The sequence below is a fragment of the Alosa sapidissima genome, chromosome 3 (assembly GCF_018492685.1).
Source record: "Alosa sapidissima isolate fAloSap1 chromosome 3, fAloSap1.pri, whole genome shotgun sequence".
In the NCBI taxonomy this organism is placed as follows: domain Eukaryota; kingdom Metazoa; phylum Chordata; class Actinopteri; order Clupeiformes; family Clupeidae; genus Alosa; species Alosa sapidissima.
The window spans coordinates 20,045,798-20,065,783 of record NC_055959.1 but is presented as its reverse complement, the minus strand read 5'-3'; the positions used below and the strand labels follow the sequence as shown (position 1 = coordinate 20,065,783).

At 40.5% G+C, this 19,986-nt stretch overlaps 2 protein-coding genes and 1 pseudogene across 4 annotated transcripts in view; 1 reads left to right on the top strand and 2 right to left on the bottom strand.

Moving 5' to 3' along the window:
* Nucleotides 1-45: 45 nt before the first annotated feature.
* On the bottom strand, nucleotides 46-3,822 carry LOC121705220 (annotated as a pseudogene).
* A 6,620-nt stretch (nucleotides 3,823-10,442) lies between these two features.
* LOC121705219 (immunoglobulin lambda-1 light chain-like) lies at nucleotides 10,443-13,903 on the bottom strand. The gene is made up of 4 exons (XM_042086087.1): nucleotides 13,714-13,903; nucleotides 13,283-13,611; nucleotides 12,925-12,958; nucleotides 10,443-10,863 (listed from the first exon to the last, which is right to left on the bottom strand). The coding sequence occupies exons 1-4, from the start codon at nucleotides 13,751-13,753 to the stop codon at nucleotides 10,541-10,543; spliced, it is 726 nt and encodes a 241-aa protein (XP_041942021.1). The 5' UTR covers nucleotides 13,754-13,903; the 3' UTR covers nucleotides 10,443-10,540.
* Nucleotides 13,904-18,705: 4,802 nt separating this feature from the next.
* The window catches only part of aatka (apoptosis-associated tyrosine kinase a), a 43,087-nt gene continuing 41,806 nt past the window's right edge, over nucleotides 18,706-19,986 (top strand). For 2 of the 3 annotated variants that reach the window (XM_042086064.1, XM_042086063.1), the window contains exon 1: nucleotides 18,706-19,413. In XM_042086064.1, coding sequence (XP_041941998.1) covers nucleotides 19,323-19,413 — 91 coding nt within the window. In that variant the 5' untranslated portion in view covers nucleotides 18,706-19,322. The remainder of the gene's footprint in view (nucleotides 19,414-19,986) is intronic. The other variant, XM_042086062.1, reaches the window with a different exon arrangement.

Here is a 19,986-nt window from a genome sequence, read left to right as displayed (position 1 = left end):
AATGCACAAAATTTCAGTAAAAGTAGAAAGACTTACCAAACATACTTAATAATATGCTCTTTATTTAAAACAACATTATGGAGTATTCAAAGGAATGTGTAATCTTGCAAATGTAATATGTAGATAGTCCAAAAAGGGTTCAAATCGTTACAGCTCTTAAAAACATATAAAAGACTTCAACCAGACGCATTTATCCTCTGTAAAATTAGCCAGGGGAAAACATATCTACATAATTAGCAACTTTTCCGTTGGCCTCAGTTGCTGCAGTCTGACTGCTTGATGCTCTTGGAGGCTGTGGAGCTGGCACTGGCCACCTGGCAGGACACGTCTTTGTCGCTGGTCCAGTCGGCCGTCTGGATGGTCAAGAGGCTGCTGAGCCGGAACTTCTTGTTGGGCTGCTGCTGAGGGGAGCCGGTGCTGATGCCGCTGCTGACTGGGTTCCCACTGACCGCCCAGCTGACCTCAGCAAAGCCCGTGGGCAGGTCCTCTGCCACACACACCACAGAGACTCTGTCGGCCTGCAGCTCCGCGCTGGACGGAGGAAAGAGGGTCAGAGACGCAGCGGGCAGCGCCGAGTCTGAAACACACACAGCACAAGACACACAGCAGAGATCAGCAGCAGTGGACACATAACAACATGTGTCACACACACAGACAACTATTATAGATGACGGAAATAGTAGCAATAGTAGTATCTCCTAAAAAAATAAAACATCTCAAAGCAACACAAATAAGATACATATTTGCCACTGTCAATATTACTATTCATGAAAAAAAAAACTAACCCTTTGTAGATAAAGATAAATATCTTTCTTATATTGATTGACTTCCGTTGAGATATGTCATATGACCCATTTTACTTCTATACATCAACAACTAATGATCAAATATAATATTGTTCATGTAATTTAATACTTGGCATCATGAATTTTGGTCAGATACTGTACATAAAAACATATAAATCCACAATTATAACCAATGATATATGATTAAATGCATAAAGACCTCAAATCTATAAAATAATGAAAAGTTAATTAAGAAGAAATCTGCTGACTAAAGCATTGAATGAAATGGGACAACCACATCATTCTTAATGCTTCCTCCGAGGTTTTCACAAGCAAGTTTTACAGCATTGTTGATGTAATGCAGTTCTGTCAAATATAAATTCATCACAGTTGGAACTCAGATTGAAAGTGAGTTATTGAAAATACAATATTTACAAAAATCCAGAAATATTTCTGGCACAGTAAATTTGAAAAGGAAAGTTGACTTACCAGTTACAATCAGCTTGGTGCCTTGTCCGAATACCACAGTGATTCATCTCATATCTTCCGTCGTACAAAAACCTCCCCAGTTTCAGAACTGAGAGGTGGAACTGAAACAGCATCTCTCCTCAGACCTTCACTTTCTCCACTTCCTCAAGATCACAACAGTCCCTCCAGGGTTTGGATTAAAATCTCACATCGCAGATTACAGAGGTTCCACAAAGTCACAGTACACACAACTTCAGAGATTAAATCCTTTGTTTTCTTTATATCCAACCTTTCGACATCCAAGGACACGATGTCTTGATAACTGCCATAAGCAGAACTGAGGTCACTGGGTGGGTTTTTGTCATGGTGGAAACCACTGTGATACCGTCTCCTGAGCAGTGCTGTCCCATGTAGCACAGTAATATGTGGCTGAGTCTTCCACAACTACATTGCTGATGAGTAATTGATAGTCTATGGTTGATGAGGCTTTAGATGTGACATGGTCAGATGAGAAACCAGTTCCATAAGCATTTGGAGAACTATGAGAGTGATAGAACCATAACACAAACTGTGGAGTATCAAGAGGAATCTGTTTATACCAAGAAACATATTGGCTCTCATCTTTTGCAATGTTACAGTTCAAAGTTGCTTTCTCATCTGTTTTCACAGAAAGTGATAATGGTGTCTGGGTTACCACTTTCTGACAGCTGATATCTGTGGAGAAGAATGTGCAAAATTAATGTGAATATTTTGTTGTTGGTGTTGGTCTGCCTACATAATATATTGTCATTTATATCTTACCATGTATAAATAATATGAACTTACATGCCAGAGCCGTGATGAGAGTGCAGAGTGTCCCCAGCATGTTGTCAGTGTTGTGGAGTGAACGGCTCCTACTGTCCAGCAGAGAGATGAGCAGAGGTGGAGTGTGAGGAGAGGACACACTGCAGGACCCTCCTATAAGGACACAAGCAGCTGGGGAGGGGGAGGGATGATGGGGCATCAGCCAATCACTAGTTGTGTCTTATGGTTATTAATCCATGATACTGTGCCAACCAACTGTAAATCACAATTGAACTTAAAAACGTAGGAAACGGAACGTACATGTGCAACGAGAGGATCGCTGGCAGTCCTGGAAAACAGAGCTGTTCTTTGAGTTCTTTTTTTTGTCAGTAAGGGACTGCAGACTCTGCAGTTTAGACATAGTTTAGACAGAGTCTTTGCAACTTATTTTATATATTTAATATTTTAATGTACCTTCCCCTTCCTTTACTGTGTTGTATAACTTCATTTTTGGTCATGGGATCTCAGCTTCCTTGTAAATGAATGCTTCCCTTAATGAACTCTCCAAGAATAAAATACCGGTAAACTTATACCACTACAAGACTACAGTACTTCATTTCAGCTCCGCAGCTAAAGGATTACAGTTACACAGGTAAAGAGACAAAAAAAGAAAGTTAAAGTTCTTCTTCCATGGCAGCATGGTGAGGAAAAAAGGTAAAGTCATCAATCTCTACATTTTATAGTCCATTTTATTAGGTTGCTATGGGTAAATGAAAAATGTTTCTTTTAGATTCATCATCATAGAACTTATCTTTGATGCTCTTTGATAAACCAATACATAGCTACAAACTCTCACCCATTCGATTGGCGTGAGAGTGTGTGGAGCCGATCAAATGAATGAATCTCACGGTCAATGCGTGAGAGTTGGCAGCTACTGTGTGCATTCAGAGCAACTGCACATTGGTGCTCCAGTGGCAGCATGGTGAGGAAAACAAAGGTTAAGTCATGCATCTGTGTATTTTCATTTTATTAGGTCATTATGGGTGAATGAAAAGGCAAAGAGAACTTCTCTTTGATGCTCTTTTATAAACCATTCAGAGCAACTGCACATTGGTGCTCCAGTGCTGCTGATGCTGACTGAAAGCAGAAGTGAGTGTGAGCAGTGAGGAGGTTTTTGTCATGGGCTGAATCACTGTGATACGTTCTCATTGCCGTCCCATGTGTTACAGTAATACACAGCAGAGTCTCCCACCTCTACAGTGTTAATGATCAAACTGTAGTCAGTCTGAGAGGAATGTTTTGAATCAAATTTAGGTGCTGAGAAGCCAGATCCATATGTAGGAGAACTGTTACTGCGATAAAACATCAACATGTACTGTGGAGTTTCTCCTGGAATCTGTTTATACCACCAAGCATAATTGCCAGTCACAGTTCCCAGGTTGCAGTGCAGCGTGGCTCTCTCCTTTCCTCACGGTGAGAACAGGAGGCTTCTGGGTCACTACAGTGACGCCACTCACACCTGAAAAGAACAACAGCACACATGTAACAGCCATATGCACCCTCTCCCATCCAGCAGACACACACTAAAGCCTGCAGTGGGTCTTACATGCCAGAGCCGTGATGAGAGTGCAGAGTGTCCCCAGCATGTTGTCAGTGTGTGGAGTGAACGGCTCCTACTGTCCAGCAGAGAGATGAGCAGAGGTGGAGTGTGAGGAGAGGACACACTGCAGGACCCTCCTATAAGGACACAAGCGCTCAGAAATCAACCAATCAGGTTTAGTCCCTTAAAAATGTAACAGAATCTTTTTACCCCAGCTCGTCTATTAGTTTATAATTAACAGATACCAGAAATAACATGCAATGGGACAATGAAATATTTATCACACAAATACATCCACATTCATCTTAGTACTCTATTATTAAAGTCTAGTTTAATCAATTAATTTGGGTATTCAGCAGCTAAATAGTTTCACCAACAGCTATTTTTGGTAATAAAAATGATTTTACATGTTTTTCTGGTCAGGTGAGATGACCAACTCTGTGTAGCATCACCATGTTTTCTCACATAATCTATCACTTCACATCATAATGTATGACTTTAGTCATCCAGACTGACATCAAACTAGTTGTAGTGCATGATATTCAGTCAGTGTAGATGTAGCTGTTTTGCTTATTTATAATTAACATATGAAAACTGTCTGTTCCTGATTATTTGTGAACTATTTATTTGTTGTTTTACTTGGGGCAATGGTGATGTGATAATTAAAAATGGTATTTTCTTTCAGTGTCTGAAGCAGACAAATCTATCCATTTAAATTTCTTAAAGATCATCCTTAAATGACTCTCATTATATGATTCCTGTTCAGATACTGAGAGGACAGAAATGAAATTCACTGTCTTGGTTGACTGCGTGTGAGGATTCGTAAAGAGGGTTTCGGGTATTTGCATTGTCAGAAATAGAGAGCCGAGGCCAGCAGGTGTATCCTGTGTGACCTGGGTAGAGTGTGAGAGGTGCTGGAACAGCCTGACTGGTGCTGGTGGGAGTTGGACACACACTTCACACTCTGAAATATACAAGAGGTAAAGCTGTGTTGATAACTCACTTCATTCTCTAAATGTGTCCGTATCTTTCTCTCCTTTGGTCAGAAATGGAATAAAACTGTTTGTTCATACAAATCTGAGATTTCTTTTACTCCATAATAATAATGTTTGTATTATAGAAGGTGCTGAAGATTTCAGAAGACTTTGTGTAAAATGATAAATCACTTCGCTTTTTTACCTTTGAGACTATCAAGGCGACCAAAAGACAACTACAGAGGACGATCTTTGATCAGAGCATGGCTCTTTACTGCCACCATGTGTTTTTACTCAGAAATGCAGTTTTCACAACGTAACACATGCAATTATGACATACAGTTTTTCTCAGTCGCTTTTGGTGCATTTCTCGAATTATAATGAACATTTGAACATTTGAACATTTCTTAAAACAATTAGTGCAAACCGCACCACATAGTGGATAACTTGCAAAAGGACGTTTCTTGCTCATAATGCTTAGTTGTTGCCTCAAAAGCAAATATTTATGCCAATAAAACAGTCACTGCAATCAGAATGGTAAGTCATGATGCCATTGTTTGTCAAGATAGTCAAACCGATTTATCCTGTTGTCAGTATGACAGTTTACTTTGTACATATTTTCTAATGAATAATGCGCAAGGCAGCACTATTTTTTATTTCAAAACTACAATGATACACATTATTGTGTTTGGAGGGGGTTGATTGCAAAACAGAGGATATGTTTCAAAGTTTTAACTGTTGACAGACATTGTGACTGTATAAAGAAAACCAAGGCTTTTACAGCATTGTTCAAATGACCAATATACCATAAAACACCCCTTGGTCAGAGCTGTGCACCACTGTAGATCTTTCTATACATCCTGACGTTCCCTTCTGTCAGGTCACATATGTATTTGCTAAACAGATTATGCCAACTAGTTATGACAGCTAGTTCAACACATTTGCTTGTAATGACACAATCAATGAAGTAATGCCAATTTGTTTTATGGGGTAGGACTATTCAGCAGGGAACCAGTATAGTCCAACTTTCTCTCGTTTGTTCAGAAATCAAAGAAAACGGTTTGTTCATACAATTCTGAGATTGCCTTCACTTCATAATAATAATGTCTGTAATATATTAGGTGTTCCTCTTTTTACCTTTGAGAAGAACAGGGAATGATCTTAGATCAGAGCATGGCTCTTTACTGCCACCATGTGTTTTTACTCAGAAATGCACAGCACAAACTAAGCAATTATGACTTACATTTAATTTCGAAATTAGGTCAAAACCTTTTGTTAAAATAGATAGATAGATAGATAGATAGATAGATAGATAGATAGATACATACATACATACATACATACATACATACATACATACATACATACTTTATTGATCCCCAAAGGGGAAATTCAAGGTCTCAGTAGCATACAGACATCAGACACAACATGCACTTACATCAGAAAAAGTAATACAATAAAAAACTCCACTGTACAATAGAGAGTAGAAGATAAACATGATACTAAAATACTAAATACTAAATATACTATATAAACTAAATCAAATATCAACATAGTGTGCAAGCATGACAGGGCAGGGACTGAGCCTGTAATTCAGTGTGCATTGTAAGGTGTTCTATGAGAATGAGTGTCATGGTGATGGTGCAAATAAGTAAGTCCAACAGTGCGGGGAGGGGGGGATGAGGATGAGGATGATCGCTTCCTTGTTGTCCCTGCCAAGGGTGCCATGGTCGTGGACCCTTCACCAGACACAAGCTAGATGCAATATACAGTTGAAAGGGTGGGGATAGTGCAATATCAGTATGGTTTAAGATTAAAAATAAATATAGTGCAAGGCAGTTCAGTGCAATGATCATGTATTAATAATACTATTGTAACTGGGGACAAATTACTTCCTCAGTCTGTCAGTGGTGCATGGCATAATATGATTATAACATCTGAAAATCAGTTAGTCTGCTAGAATTTAGTAACTGTAATATCAGTACAATAATCAGTACTGATTTTTGTTGGATCAATTTAGTAATTGTAATATCAGTACAATAATCAGTACAAATGAGTGTAATTTGAGATTCTTTTTTAAAGGACAAAAAGTCTTCTCCATTTACTATAAAGTTTAAAAATATTGTGTCTTTTAAATATGCCTTCAGGTAGGATTGGTCTCTGACTTGTGTTTATTGTGTAACTAATCTCCCATGCACTCTACATTGTTATACTTTTATAAATGAAATATATTTTATACCTATAGGTATGCTAATATCAAACACTGAATAGCTAACTGGCCTCTTGTACATGTCCTACCATCTCTCCACACACTATATGGATAAAAGTACAGGGACTAATGCCATCACACCCACAGGAACTTAATTGACATCCCATTCTCAATCCATTAATAAAGACTAAAAAAGTATCCTTTTGTGATGAGTGGAAAATATATTTATTTAAGGTGGACGAAAGAAAGTTCAAGGTGAATTCACTGTTGTGCAGCAGTATTGCCACATGGTGGCATTATAGTGCACCTGAGGCCTTTGGACGTCTGAATGTAACAATGATGAATGTACTGTATGAATGTAACGATTTATTAAAAACACATGGCAGGAAAAAATCCTTTCTTTTCATGTAATTTCATTTGCAAAAGGCTGTAATCATATTCTGTGGTCAGATGGAATGAAAATGAGATTTCTGGCGAAAACACTCATGATGAGTTCGGTGTATGCTACATACAAGAATGACTATCCAGAAAATAACCCCATTCCTGCTGGTGGAGGGACTGTGGAATGAAAGACCTGCAGTAGCGTTCCTTCTTACAAGATGGGTGCAGCAGTCGGTTACTAAAAGAGCTGCTTAGAGGTCCCACTGTCTCGTGCAGGGGGTGAGAGGGGTTGGCCATGATGGATGCAAGTTCGTCCAACATCCTCCTCTAAACCCACCACCTCAGGTGTCCAGAGAACAAAAAGTGCTTAACAGTGACCTGCACACACCGAAGGACCTCAGTCTTCTCAGCAGATGGAGCGACTTTGGCCCTTCTTGTACAGGGCATCTGTGTTGTGTGTCCAGTCCACTCTATTGTTAAGGTGAACACCATTAGATAGACTTATACCACCTCAATCTCCGCTCCCTGAATGCTCAGTGGTGCAAATGATGGCGCCTTGCTGCGAAAGTCAGTCACCATCTCTTTAGTCTTACTGGCGTGCATCCAAAGGTAATTTCCTCCACACCACTCGACAATGTTGGCAATGACCTCCCTATATTCCAGACCATTCCCCATCAATGGCTGTGTCATCTGAGAACTTCTGGAGGTGACAGCTGTCTGTGTGTTGTATCTGAAGTCCAATGTATACAGGGTGAAGAGAAAGAGGGAGAGCACTGTACCTTGTGGGGCCTCTGGGCTGCAGACTACCACATCCAACTCACAGCCACGTAGTCTCACATACTGTGGTCTGTTAGTGAGGTAGTCGGTGATCCAGGCAGCCAGGTTGCAGTCCACCCCAGCTCTTTCCAGCTGCACCCTCATCAGTGCTGAATGAATTGTGTTAAAAGCACTGGAAAAAGGTGAGAGAGGGAACGGTGGAGCTGGAACACCTGGTCGGTACGCGAACTGGAGCGGGTCCATCTCATTGCTTACCAGGCATCGAAGGTGGTTTAGAACGATCCACTCCATGCTCTTCATCAGATGGGATATCATGGCTACTGGTCTGAAATGGTTAGGCTCCCAAGGGTGTGCAGTCTTGGAGACAGGAACAACACAGGAGGTCTTCCACAGGGTTGGGACTTCCTCCAGCCTGAGGCTAACGTTGAAGATGTGTTGTAGAAAGACCCCGCAGTGTTGATCTGCACATTCTGTGAGCATCCTGGAACTGATACCGACAGGGCTCGTAGCGTTTCCTGCTTTTGTCTTCCTTAGCACACACTCTCACCTGTTCTGCTGTTATAGAGAGGCTGGGGGGTGGGGGGATTAGTGTGACAGGGGTGCAACTGGTGACAGTGGGGCCCCAGGGGAGGGAATGGGAGAGGGGTGATGGAGTAGCACTGACTGGTCTGGTCTCTAGTGGGCAGGTGCTGGGGCGGAAGGGCAGGCAACATCCAATCGGTTGGAAAACAGTTTTGTGTTAAATTTATTCGCCCATTCCCTACAGTATCTCCATGTTCAGGGCGTCTTCCACTGTCTTTACCATGGCCTGAGATCATTTTCAAACCCCTCCAGATGCTCCTCCAGTTTCCTCCTGTAGGTGTCTTTCTCTTCCTTATCTCCCTCTTCAACCTCTGCACTCTCCTCAGCCCCTCTTTGTCCCCAGATCTAAAAACCGTCTTCTTCTCGTTCAGAAGGGCCTTCAGCTCAGGGGTCACCCAGGGTTTGTTGTTGGGGAAAACACCTCACCCTCTTGACAGGTATACAGAAGTTGATGTAGTCTGTCATGCAAGTTTGTCAGACTATCCACATCTTCTCAGTCTGTTGTATCAAAACAGTCTCTGAGCGCCATGCTGGTCCATGCTCAGCAGACCATTTCCTTACATACCTCTTGGCTGTCGGTTGTTTGTTCACTAAAGGTATGTAGCCAGGAAGCAGATAGACTAGGCTGTGATCAGAACAGCCCAGTTGAGAGAGAGGTAATGATCTATATGCATCTTTTATGTTTACATAAAATAAGTCTAAAGTTCTATTTTCTCTAGTGTGGCAGTTTACATACTGTGTGAATATCAGATGTGGTAGACAGGAAGGCATGGTCAACGTCCCCAGAGATAAGAAGGAGGGCTTGGGGATGAGATGTCTGCAATTCAGACACCATGTGCAGTACCTAAGTATTTTTACTGGCCCCAAAAAGTCACTTTTACATAAAAATATATTTTTCATTATTACATTGTAATAAAGCCCCTCTTTCTGTTTGGCTTATAGCTTCAACTAGTTAGCATGGTAGGTAAGCTGAAATTACTTGTGTCGGTGATGGTTAGAAAAACTAACATTGGCACAAACGGGCCAGTGACCAGCCTACCAATGTGCTCGACATGCTCTTTTACTTGTCTCAGGCCAGGGGGGCGTTGCTTATATTGAACCCTGCCTGCAGGTGTAGTAACTGAGTGGCGTGGCCCTTGATCAATCGCGTGTGAAAAAGAGAAACCACCAGATTTTAATGGAACTCTAAATAGAAATGAAGAAACAGGTACTTCCCCATAATGAGCAGGACTGATGAGAGATGTGGCGAAAAGACATCTCAAATGCAGTTTGGTTAAAAAAAAGGGTCAAATAATCATTTATAGATTTTGTCTATGAAATGCACATACATGTAATTTCAGTGGAAAGTAGGAAGTAAGAAGCAGGAAGACCAGAAGAAGTCAAAGACCAAACAAACTTAATATGCTCTTTATTAAAATAAAATAATGCAGCATTCAAAAGAACATTCAATCTAAAATTTTAGTAAAAAACTTTGGCCTCAGTTGCTGCATTCTGACTGCTTGATGCTCTTGGAGGCTGTGGAGCTGGCACTGGCCACCTGACAGGACACGTCTTTGTCGCTGGTCCAGTCGGCCGTCTGGATGGTCTGCAGGTGTAGTAACTGTGAGTGGCGTGCCCCTTGATCAATCGCGTGTGAAAAAGAGAAACCACCAGATTTTCATGGGACTCTAAATAGAAATGAAGAAACAACAGGTACTTCCCCATAATGAGTAGGACTGATGAGAGATGTGGGGAAAAGACATTTCAAATGCAGTTTGGTTTAAAAAAAAAAAAAAAAAAGTCAAATAATCATTTATGGATTTTCTCAATGAAATGCACATAATTTCAGTGGAAAGTAGGAAGTAAGAAGCAGGAAGACCAGAAGAACAACTTAACAAACAAACTTAATAATATGCTCTTTATTAAAATGAAATAATGCAGCATTCAAAAGAACATTCAATCTGTAAGATTTTAGTAAATATCAGCCACTTTTCCTTTGGCCTCAGTTGCTGCAGTCTGACTGCTTGATGCTCTTGGAGGCTGTGGAGCTGGCACTGGCCACCTGGCAGGACACGTCTTTGTCGCTGGTCCAGTCGGCCGTCTGGATGGTCAGGAGGCTGCTGAGCCGGAACTTCTTGTTGGGCTGCTGCTGAGGGGAGCCGGTGCTGATGCCGCTGCTGACCGGGTTCCCACTGACCGCCCAGCTGACCTCAGCAAAGCCCGTGGGCAGGTCCTCTGCCACACACACCACAGAGACTCTGTCGGCCTGCAGCTCCGCGCTGGACGGAGGAAAGAGGGTCAGAGACGCAGCGGGCAGCGCCGAGTCTGAAACACACACAGCACAAGACACACAGCAGAGATCAGCAGCAGTGGACACATAACAATATGTCTCTCAAACACACACAGAGACAACTAGTATAGCTGAGAGAAGTAGTAACAAAATATCTATCTAACACACAAAGGATTACCTGTAATGAATCTGTAATGTTTATCTGTAATGTGCTCAAGAGCCAGCTTAACTTTAGAGAATAAGTTAAGGTGAGGGAAGTAGTAGCAGGAGAAACACTTTTATTGATGCATACATGTTGCAATATCACCTTTTTACTATAAATCTTAAAGCAACACAAATAAGATGTTTGCCACTGTCAACATTAGTATTTAGTGACAATAATGCTAGCTTGTTGTAGAATGTTTTATCTTATATTGGTTGATTTATGTTGACACATGTGTAAGGATCCTAATTACCAGGCTGATGATAATCTTTTCAGTCATATATTGACTCTTGATCAACTACTAAGTGTGGGCCTATTGTGGGCCTACTGTCACATGTCCACAGGAGCAGTTAACTATAGGGACAGGAAATGTAATCAAATGTATACCTTGTCATGTCTTGATTGATTCACTCTCACTACAACAATGGTCTCAAGTCTCATCAAAGTACTCTCAAATCAGATGACCTCCAACCATGTGATCCCAAATCAATGTAACCAACCACAAACTAGGTAGCCTACCGTATTTAAGTGAGGTTCACAGAGCATTCTAGGAGCCATTCTGTAGTCAGAATCTCCCGCACCACTAAGGTGTGTAGTCATCATCCTCTGAGCTGGTATGTTCATTCTCTGATTGCTTCATATGGTTTCCTAAATGTTCCTTTAACCTGTTTTCGTGACTTTCACATTATTCATTTAGATGTACCTTCTATAATGTATTGGATAAATAGCTTGTGTCTGACAAATAAATTGTTATGCTTTGACCCGCATAGTTTTCTAGAGTTTCTTTAGATATCCCTCAAGTTGAAGATGGGCCAGGAGGAACGGCTAGGATTAGTCTCCAGGGCCGTGGGGGCTAAATCAGTGAAAGTGTAGGCATGCTACCAGGAGAACTGGCCATCGTATTGTACTGTGGTGGGTCACTGATTTTATTAGTAGTCTGGAATTAGACAGCTAACCTTAGCACACCCTGAACCCTCTGTAGCTTCGGTAAGGTGTTCTGTCCAGATGAGCATAGTGGTCCAGGCCAGCACTATAGCCTCTGACCGACTTTCACACTAGGATCATTACTCAAGTGAAGGCGCCTCCCGAATTAATCGGCCGAGGAGGGCCTCGCACACTATTCTTGGGGAAGATGCGTCTAATTAAATAGCTAGAAGGCATTCTTGTAACAGCATTGTGGGTAGGCCCACATCGGCCTACTATGGATAGTACTATTACGTTGACCGAAACTTCTCCATATCTAGCGGGGTCAGAATCATTAGGTTAACAGGGGTTCTATAATCAATTGTTATTTCCAACAGCGCGCGGACAGCTTCACGATTTCCTTCGACCACTCCCAGTTCCCTCATTGGTCCTGACGAGTGACGTCTTACACATGCCATATGATAGATTAAAATACATCTTCAACAATGTTCAAATACGGTATTGCCATTGTGAAAGTATGTAATTTAATACTTGGTATAGATATGAATTTCAGGAAAATACATTCAATCTTAAAATACAGTTATCATCAATGATTAATTCAATTCAGAAGCACCCCAATCTAAAAAATATATAAAGTTAATTAAAAAAATAAATACTCATGGATTTTGGTAAATTTAAGATTTTTTCACTATATGCTATTAATAACAATATGTATGGTACAGAATAGTTGTGCTGACTTAAGTATTTAATGAAATGGGATAAAATAATTTATTAAAGTTTCTTCCAAAATTTTGACAAAAGAAAAGCATAATGTATGTAGGTCTAACCATTATAAATTCCACACAGTTAAAACTTGCACAGTTTGAAAAACAATGATCAAAAATACAACATTTACAACAATCCACAAATACTTATATTAGTCCCATTAGTCCCATTGGTGCAATACATTTGAAAAGGAAAGTTGACCTACCGGTTACAATCAGCTTGGTGCCTTGTCCGAATACCACAGTGATTCATCTCATATCTTCCGTCGTACAAAAACCTCCCCAGTTTCAGAACTGAGAGGTGGAACTGAAACAGCACCTCTCCTCAGACCTTCACTTTCTCCACTTCCTCAAGATCACAACAGTCCCTCCAGGGTTTGGATTAAAATCCCACATCACAGATTACAGAGGTTCCACAAATAGTAACAGCACGCAAAACTTCAATCTTTTGTTTTCCTTATATTCAACCTTTCGATATCCAAGGACACGATATCTTCATTACTGCCATGAGCAGAACTGATGTCACTGGGTGGGTTTTTGTCATGGTGGAAACCACTGTGATACCCACTCATTAGCAGTGCTGTCCCATGTAGCACAGTAATATGTGGCTGAGTCTTCCACAACTACATTGCTGATGAGTAACTGATAGTCTATGGTTGATGAGGCTTTAGATGTGACATGGTCAGATGAGATGCCAGTTCCATAAGCATCTGGAGAACTATGAGAGTGGTAGAACTTTAACACAAACTGTGGAGCATCAAGAGGAATCTGTTTATACCAAGAAACATAGTAGCCCTCATGTTTGGCAATGTTACAGTTCAAGGTTGCTTTCTCAGTTGTTTTCACAGGAAGTGATAATGGTGTCTGGGTTACCACTTTCTGACAGCTGATATCTGTGGAGAAGAATGTTTGAAATGAATGTGAATATGTTGTTGTTGGTGTTTGTCTGTCTACATAATATATTGTCATTGATATTTTATCAAATAATAACTTACATGCCAGAGCCGTGATGAGAGTGCAGAGTGTCCCCAGCATGTTGTCAGTGTGTGGAGTGAACGGCTCCTACTGTCCAGCAGAGAGATGAGCAGAGGTGGAGTGTGAGGAGAGGACACACTGCAGGACCCTCCTATAAGGACACAAGCGCTCAGAAATCAACCAATCAGGTTTAGTCCCTTAAAAATGTAACAGAATCTTTTAACCCCAGCTTGTCTATTAGTTTATAATTACCAGATACCAGAAATAATATGGAATGGGACAATGAAATATTTATCATACAAATACATTTACATTAATCTTAGTACTCTATATTAAATTCTAGTTCTATCTATTAATTTGGGTATTCAGCAGATGAATAGTTTCACCAACAGCAACAGCTATTTTTGGTAATAAAAATGGTTTTACATGTTTTTCTGCTCAGGTGAGAGGACCAACTCTGTGTAGTATCACCATGTTTTCTCACATAATGTATCATAATGTATCTCTTCACATCTTAATGTAGATAGATAGATAGATAGATAGAGAGATAGATAGATAGATAGATACAGTAGATAGATAGATAGATAGATAGATAGATAGATAGATACTTTATCGATCCCCAGGGGATCAATAATCCAGACATTAAACTAGTTGTAGTGCAGGATATTCAGTCAGTGTAGATGCAGCTGTTTTGCTTATTTATAATTAACATATGAGAACTGTCTGATCCTGATTATTTATGAACTATTTATTCATTGATTTACTTGGGGCAATGGTATTGGGATTTCTAAAAAATTAGAAATGTTCTTTTAATTTCAGGATCTGAAGCAGACATCTATCCATTTAAATTGCTTAAAGATCAGCCTTAAATGACTATCGATATGATTACTGTTCAGATACTAAGAGGACAGAAGTGAAATTCACTGTCATGGCTGACCGCGTGTGAGGATTCGTAAAGAGGGGTTTCGTGTATTTGCATTGTCAGAAATAGAGAGCCGAGGCCAGCAGGTGTATCCTGCGTGACCTGGGTAGAGTGTGAGAGGTGCTGGAACAGCCTGACTGGTGCTGGTGGGAGTTGGACACACACTTCACACTCTGAAATATACAAGAGGTAAAGCTGCGTTGATAACTCACTTCATTCTCTAAATGTGTCCGTATCTTTCTCTCCTTTGGTCAGAAATGGAATAAAACTGTTTGTTCATACAAATCTGAGATTTCTTTTACTCCATAATAATAATGTTTGTATTATAGAAGGTGCTGAAGATTTCAGAAGACTGTGTAAAATGATAAATCACTTCCCCTTTTTACCTTTGAGACTATCAAGGCGACCAAAAGACAACTACAGAGGACGATCTTTGACCAGAGCATGGCTCTTTACTGCCACCATGTGTTTTTACTCAGAAATGCAGTTTTCACAACGCAACACATGCAATTACTGTAAGAGCTACAGTTTTTCTCAGTCGCTTTTGGTGCATTTCTCCACTGTTAGTGCATTTCTCAAAAACAATTAATGCAAACTGCACCACATAGTGGATAATGTGCAAAAGAACTTCTTGCTCAAAATGCTTAGTTTTTGCCTCAAAAGCAAATATTCATGCCGATAAAATGGTCAATGCAATCAAAATGGTAATTCATGATGCCATTGTTTGCCAAGATAGTCAAACCGATCTGTCCTGTTGTCAATATGACAGTTTCTTTGTACGTACTGTATATAATGAATAATGCGCAAGGAAGCACTATTTTCTATTTCACTATAAGTTACACATTATTGTGCTTGGAGGGGGTTGATTGCAAAACAGTGGATATGTTTCAAAGTTTTAACTGTTGACAGACATTGTGACTGTATAAAGAAAACCAAGGCTTTTACAGCATTGTTCAAATGACCAACATACCATAAAACACCCCTTGGTCAGGGCACCACATTACATCTTTCTATACATCCTGACGTTCCCTTCTGTCAGGTACATATGTATTTGCTAAACAGACTATGACAACTAGTTATGACAGCTAGTTCAACACATTTGCTTGTAATGACACAAGCGATGAAATAATGCCAATTTGTTTTATGGGGTAGGACAATTCAGCAGGGAACCAGTATAGTGTATTTTGACCAACATGATATTAGCCATTGAAAAACAACAACAACAACAAAAACACAAAATAGCAGACATTTGTACAAAATCAGTTGTATGGATGTCCTAAAACATTGCTATTGTTCAAGATGGGGAGAAACTGCTTCAGTGATGTGTACAAGTGATAAGATGATATGGAGCTTGAACAAACAGTTTTGATAATTACAATTCTAAACTTAATTCTTTGGTTAAAATATAAATGTATTTAATTTGTAAATGAGTTAGTCTGCTGGAGCATCTATTCAGTAATTCTGATACTCAGTAAAAATGAGTAGTTTGAGATTCTTTTTTAAATTACAAAAGGCAGCTTTCCCCTTTTCTTACTTTTCCTAAGGTTAAAAGTTGAAACACATAATGTCTTTTCAATAAGAAATGACGAAGACAACTGTCATGTTGTGATAATTTTCTGAATTTCCAGATACTGTAGTTGCCTTGTCATTACCATAAAAAGGACTACTTTAAATGTCTGCATATGTTTTGTCCTTCTGCAGATCAGTTCCACTGTAACTGGTCTGGTAGACTTTCAGGTAGGACTTCAGGCAGATTGAAAGCCTCTGACTTATGTTTATTGTCCACAGTATGTAACTTCCCATGCACTACTGTGCAGCTATGGCATCTGCACTTGTACTGTACAAGTTAACCTTTAAACACTGTTGCTACCCCCCTTATTTACTGTTTGCGGTCAAATTTGACTGTACAGATTTAACTGCTCTTATTTGAACATAAATACCAAAACCATGACAAAAAGTATTTTTAATAGAACATTTATTGTAAAAAGAACCTCATTAGAACATTAACATCTACAACACGAGTGTGGGTGTGTGTGTCTGTGTCTGCGTGCATGCATATGTGTGAGAACATTGGTGGTTCACATGCACAAGTGGCAACATGAACTGTGTGTGTGTGTGTGTGTGTGTGTGTGAGTGGGTGTACATGTGTGTGTATGTGTGTGTGTCTGTGTGTGCGTGCATGTACTGTATGTGTGTGTTCACATTGGTGGTGGTGGTGGTTCACATGCACAAGTGGCAACATGACAAGATGAACTGACAACATGAACTGTGTGTGTGTGTGTGTTTGTGTGTGTGTGTGTGTGTGAGAGAGAGAGAGAGAGAGAGAGAGAGAGAGCCCGTTGTAACTGCCATCGTTAATGCAGCAGAGAAAGATATGCTTTGGACACTAGTACTAAACATGTGCCTCGTCACAGTACCACGGATGGCCTTTAAACAAGCCTTGGCCAGTGGCCGCATCTACAAACAACTGGCAGTGAAGACTCACCTGTGGATTTTAACAACTACGTGCGCCAACTTCATGATAAAATCATGAAGTAACAACCCATACGGACAAAACTATGTGACCTAGGCTATCATTGCAAGCTAGTGGTGTTGATCTTTGGCAGCTTGGGGCATGTCCACAATCTTGTTTTCAGTGGGTTAAGGCTGGCAGGGCTCTCCAGCAGAAAAACAAAACAGCTAGCGAAGGTTTTGCTCCATATCTGCAGTTATAGGCAGCCTTGCAGTATGGCGCAGGAGATGTTTTTTGTACCCCTGAATACCATTGAGTGACAAAGCCCTATCTTATCTCTTGAAATATTTGAATCCTGTCTGTTGTAATATGATTTGTGGATTTAAATAAAGAATTAAAATGTGTGTGTGTGTGTGTGTGTGTGTGTGTGTGTGTGTGTGTGTGTGCGAACATTGGTGGTTCACATGCACAAGGCAACATGACAAGATGAACTGACAACATGAACTGTGTGTGTGTATGTGTGTGTGTGTGTGTGTGTGTGAGAGAGAGAGAGAGAGAGAGAGAGAGAGGGAGAGAGTGGGTGTGTGTTAGTGGGTGTACATGTGTGTGTGTGTGTGTGTGTGTGTGTGTGTGTGTGTGTGTTTCAGGGTATTTCCTCAGGGTATTTACCCTCTCCTTAAATATGTATTGGGACCACTGCCATTAACCACAGGAACTTCAGTGCCATCATATCCATAGGTATCAATATGGAGTCCTCCCACCCCCCAACCCCACATCCTCTCATCTAAGTTTGCACTGTAGTGCATCCTAGTGGACACATGTCACACTGAATACCCACAAGGTGACTGTTGCAATATCCCTGTGCCTGCATGTTTGTGATGGATCTACTGCACAGAGTAGGTGGAAACGGTATAGTCATTCTTCTATGTATGCCAAATCCTCCTTGAATGTAGGCTATGTTGGAAAAGGGCTACTTTTCATCTGACCAGAGAACATGATTGCAGTACTTACATTTATGGTTAAATGACAAGAAAGGCTTTCCCCTGTTTGTATGGTCACTTCTAATGTTTTTTAGACTTGTGACCCCAAGACACTACTTTTATCTGTATCTGTCCAACAATGATTCTTCAGAAATATTTGTCTCTTTTACCATCTGCTTCCCTGTGTGTATAGGGACAAGGTAGACATGGGACCAATAGTTGTTCCATTTGATTGGAACTTCGCAATTATTATTTTAACTACAAATTGGCAATTTTAGGCAAGTCCCTGTTTTTTTGTCCAATACAATCCACTACATTACAGAAAAAAGCAAAATGGTTAACAGACCATTAGCTGTAACTTGCTACCAGTGTGAGTATGTAGAGAATTGATGAAACATTTTGTTTCTCACTCTTTTGTTTCTCATCAATGATATTAGACAAAAGTTTGTGTCAAATTAGTAAACAGTTACAGTGGTGCTTATGATGGCTGCGATGATAGGCCTACTGCTACTACAAAACCAAAACGTATTGTACAAATGTATAATTATATATAAAAAAGAAACGAATAAATCCTGGATAACTCGTCAAAACTTTTACTAGGTCAGATTGCAAAATTGCTGCGTCTGAACTGAGATCAAATTTGTGAGTTTTCGTTTGGTTCCCTCTGCAAGATGGCGCTCTCACTGTGCGCAGTCTAACAGAGCTCATCCAATTCATTAGTCCGTGGCTGGCGTAATGAGGGGACTGCGGCTTATGGAAAAGAGTGTGGCTGGAACTCTACATACAATATGGTTTAACTCACCTCGCCTTCACGTAGGAAAGTCACTTAGTTAATAACCCTAATCTTACAGTGATTTACTGTGCGTAGCTGCCAAATGTTGGATGCACGGACACGGATGGTAATGTTTTAAATAAAAGCATCACGTTGACGAGGGACCGATCGAGTGCGCTGTGTCTTCACTTCAAGGGACCGCACCACAAGCAACCTAATGGACGAGAGGCAAGCAAGGAAAACACGATTGTTTAGGTCGGCTGAAAGACAAGTGAATGACTGCGGTAAATTCCAAACAGAGACGAGCGGAAATGTTTTCCGACATCTGTTTCTTAATCGGATGCATCTGATGCAAGAGAAAAAGGGATAGAAAAACAGAGTGGCGCGGTTCACTGAGAATCAAGGAGAAAATGCTGCATTTATCTCTGCTGTTTTTTCTGTAGCCGGACAGATTCCTTTTTTCTAATTCAAATTTCTTCTCACCGCATTGCATCTCAAGCCTTATGAGGAAAATGACCGCGTCTGTGTTGGTGGCAGTCATGTCCTCCGCTTTCTTCAACCCGAGCTTTGCCTTCAGTTCACATTTTGACTCAGGTAGGTGAACACGTCACCTACGTTGACTGAATACATGCGATGGTGTGATGGACATTACAGACGAGTTTAACATGAAATGATGCGCAAACTGTGTGTGTGTGTGTGTGTGTGTGTGTAAACACGTAAGCATGTGTGTTTCAGTTTGTGTGTACATATCAGCAGCGTATGACATCTGTCAGGTTACACTAGTATTGCGATCAATTCGACGCACTCCATGTTCGATGAGCTAAAATATGACATTTTCTGAATAGCATACTCTGAAAGAAATGGTTCCATATTTTAGGATAGGATTTGGCAGCATGGGAAAATCACATAAGCTGTAAAAACATCAACAGTGTTAGAGTTAGAGTTAGAGACGTCAGAAGCCATGTTGTGTAATGCGTATGAGTAAGAGTGGCCTGCTCCAGTGGTCGTGCGGTTTTACCTTTGAGTTGGAATGGCCTGCAGCAGCTTTCATTTGCTTTCTATTGCTGTCTTGTCATGTCACGTGATAAGTTGGATGTGCATATGTTAGTGTGAGTAGACCTAGTGACTAGAATACTTTTTCACATTAACACACACACACACACACAC

Bases quoted from the DNA above. Each gene is read 5' to 3' on its own strand.
- LOC121705219 (XM_042086087.1), bottom strand. From the start codon at position 13,753: ATGCTGGGGACACTCTGCACTCTCATCACGGCTCTGGCAT. The intron at 12,959-13,282 runs GTATCACAGTGG...TGAATCACTGTG, and splicing joins ACAGCACTGCTAATGAGTGG to GTATTCGGACAAGGCACCAA. The intron at 10,864-12,924 runs GTAGGTCAACTT...TGTGTGTTTCAG, and splicing joins CACCAAGCTGATTGTAACCG to ACTCGGCGCTGCCCGCTGCG.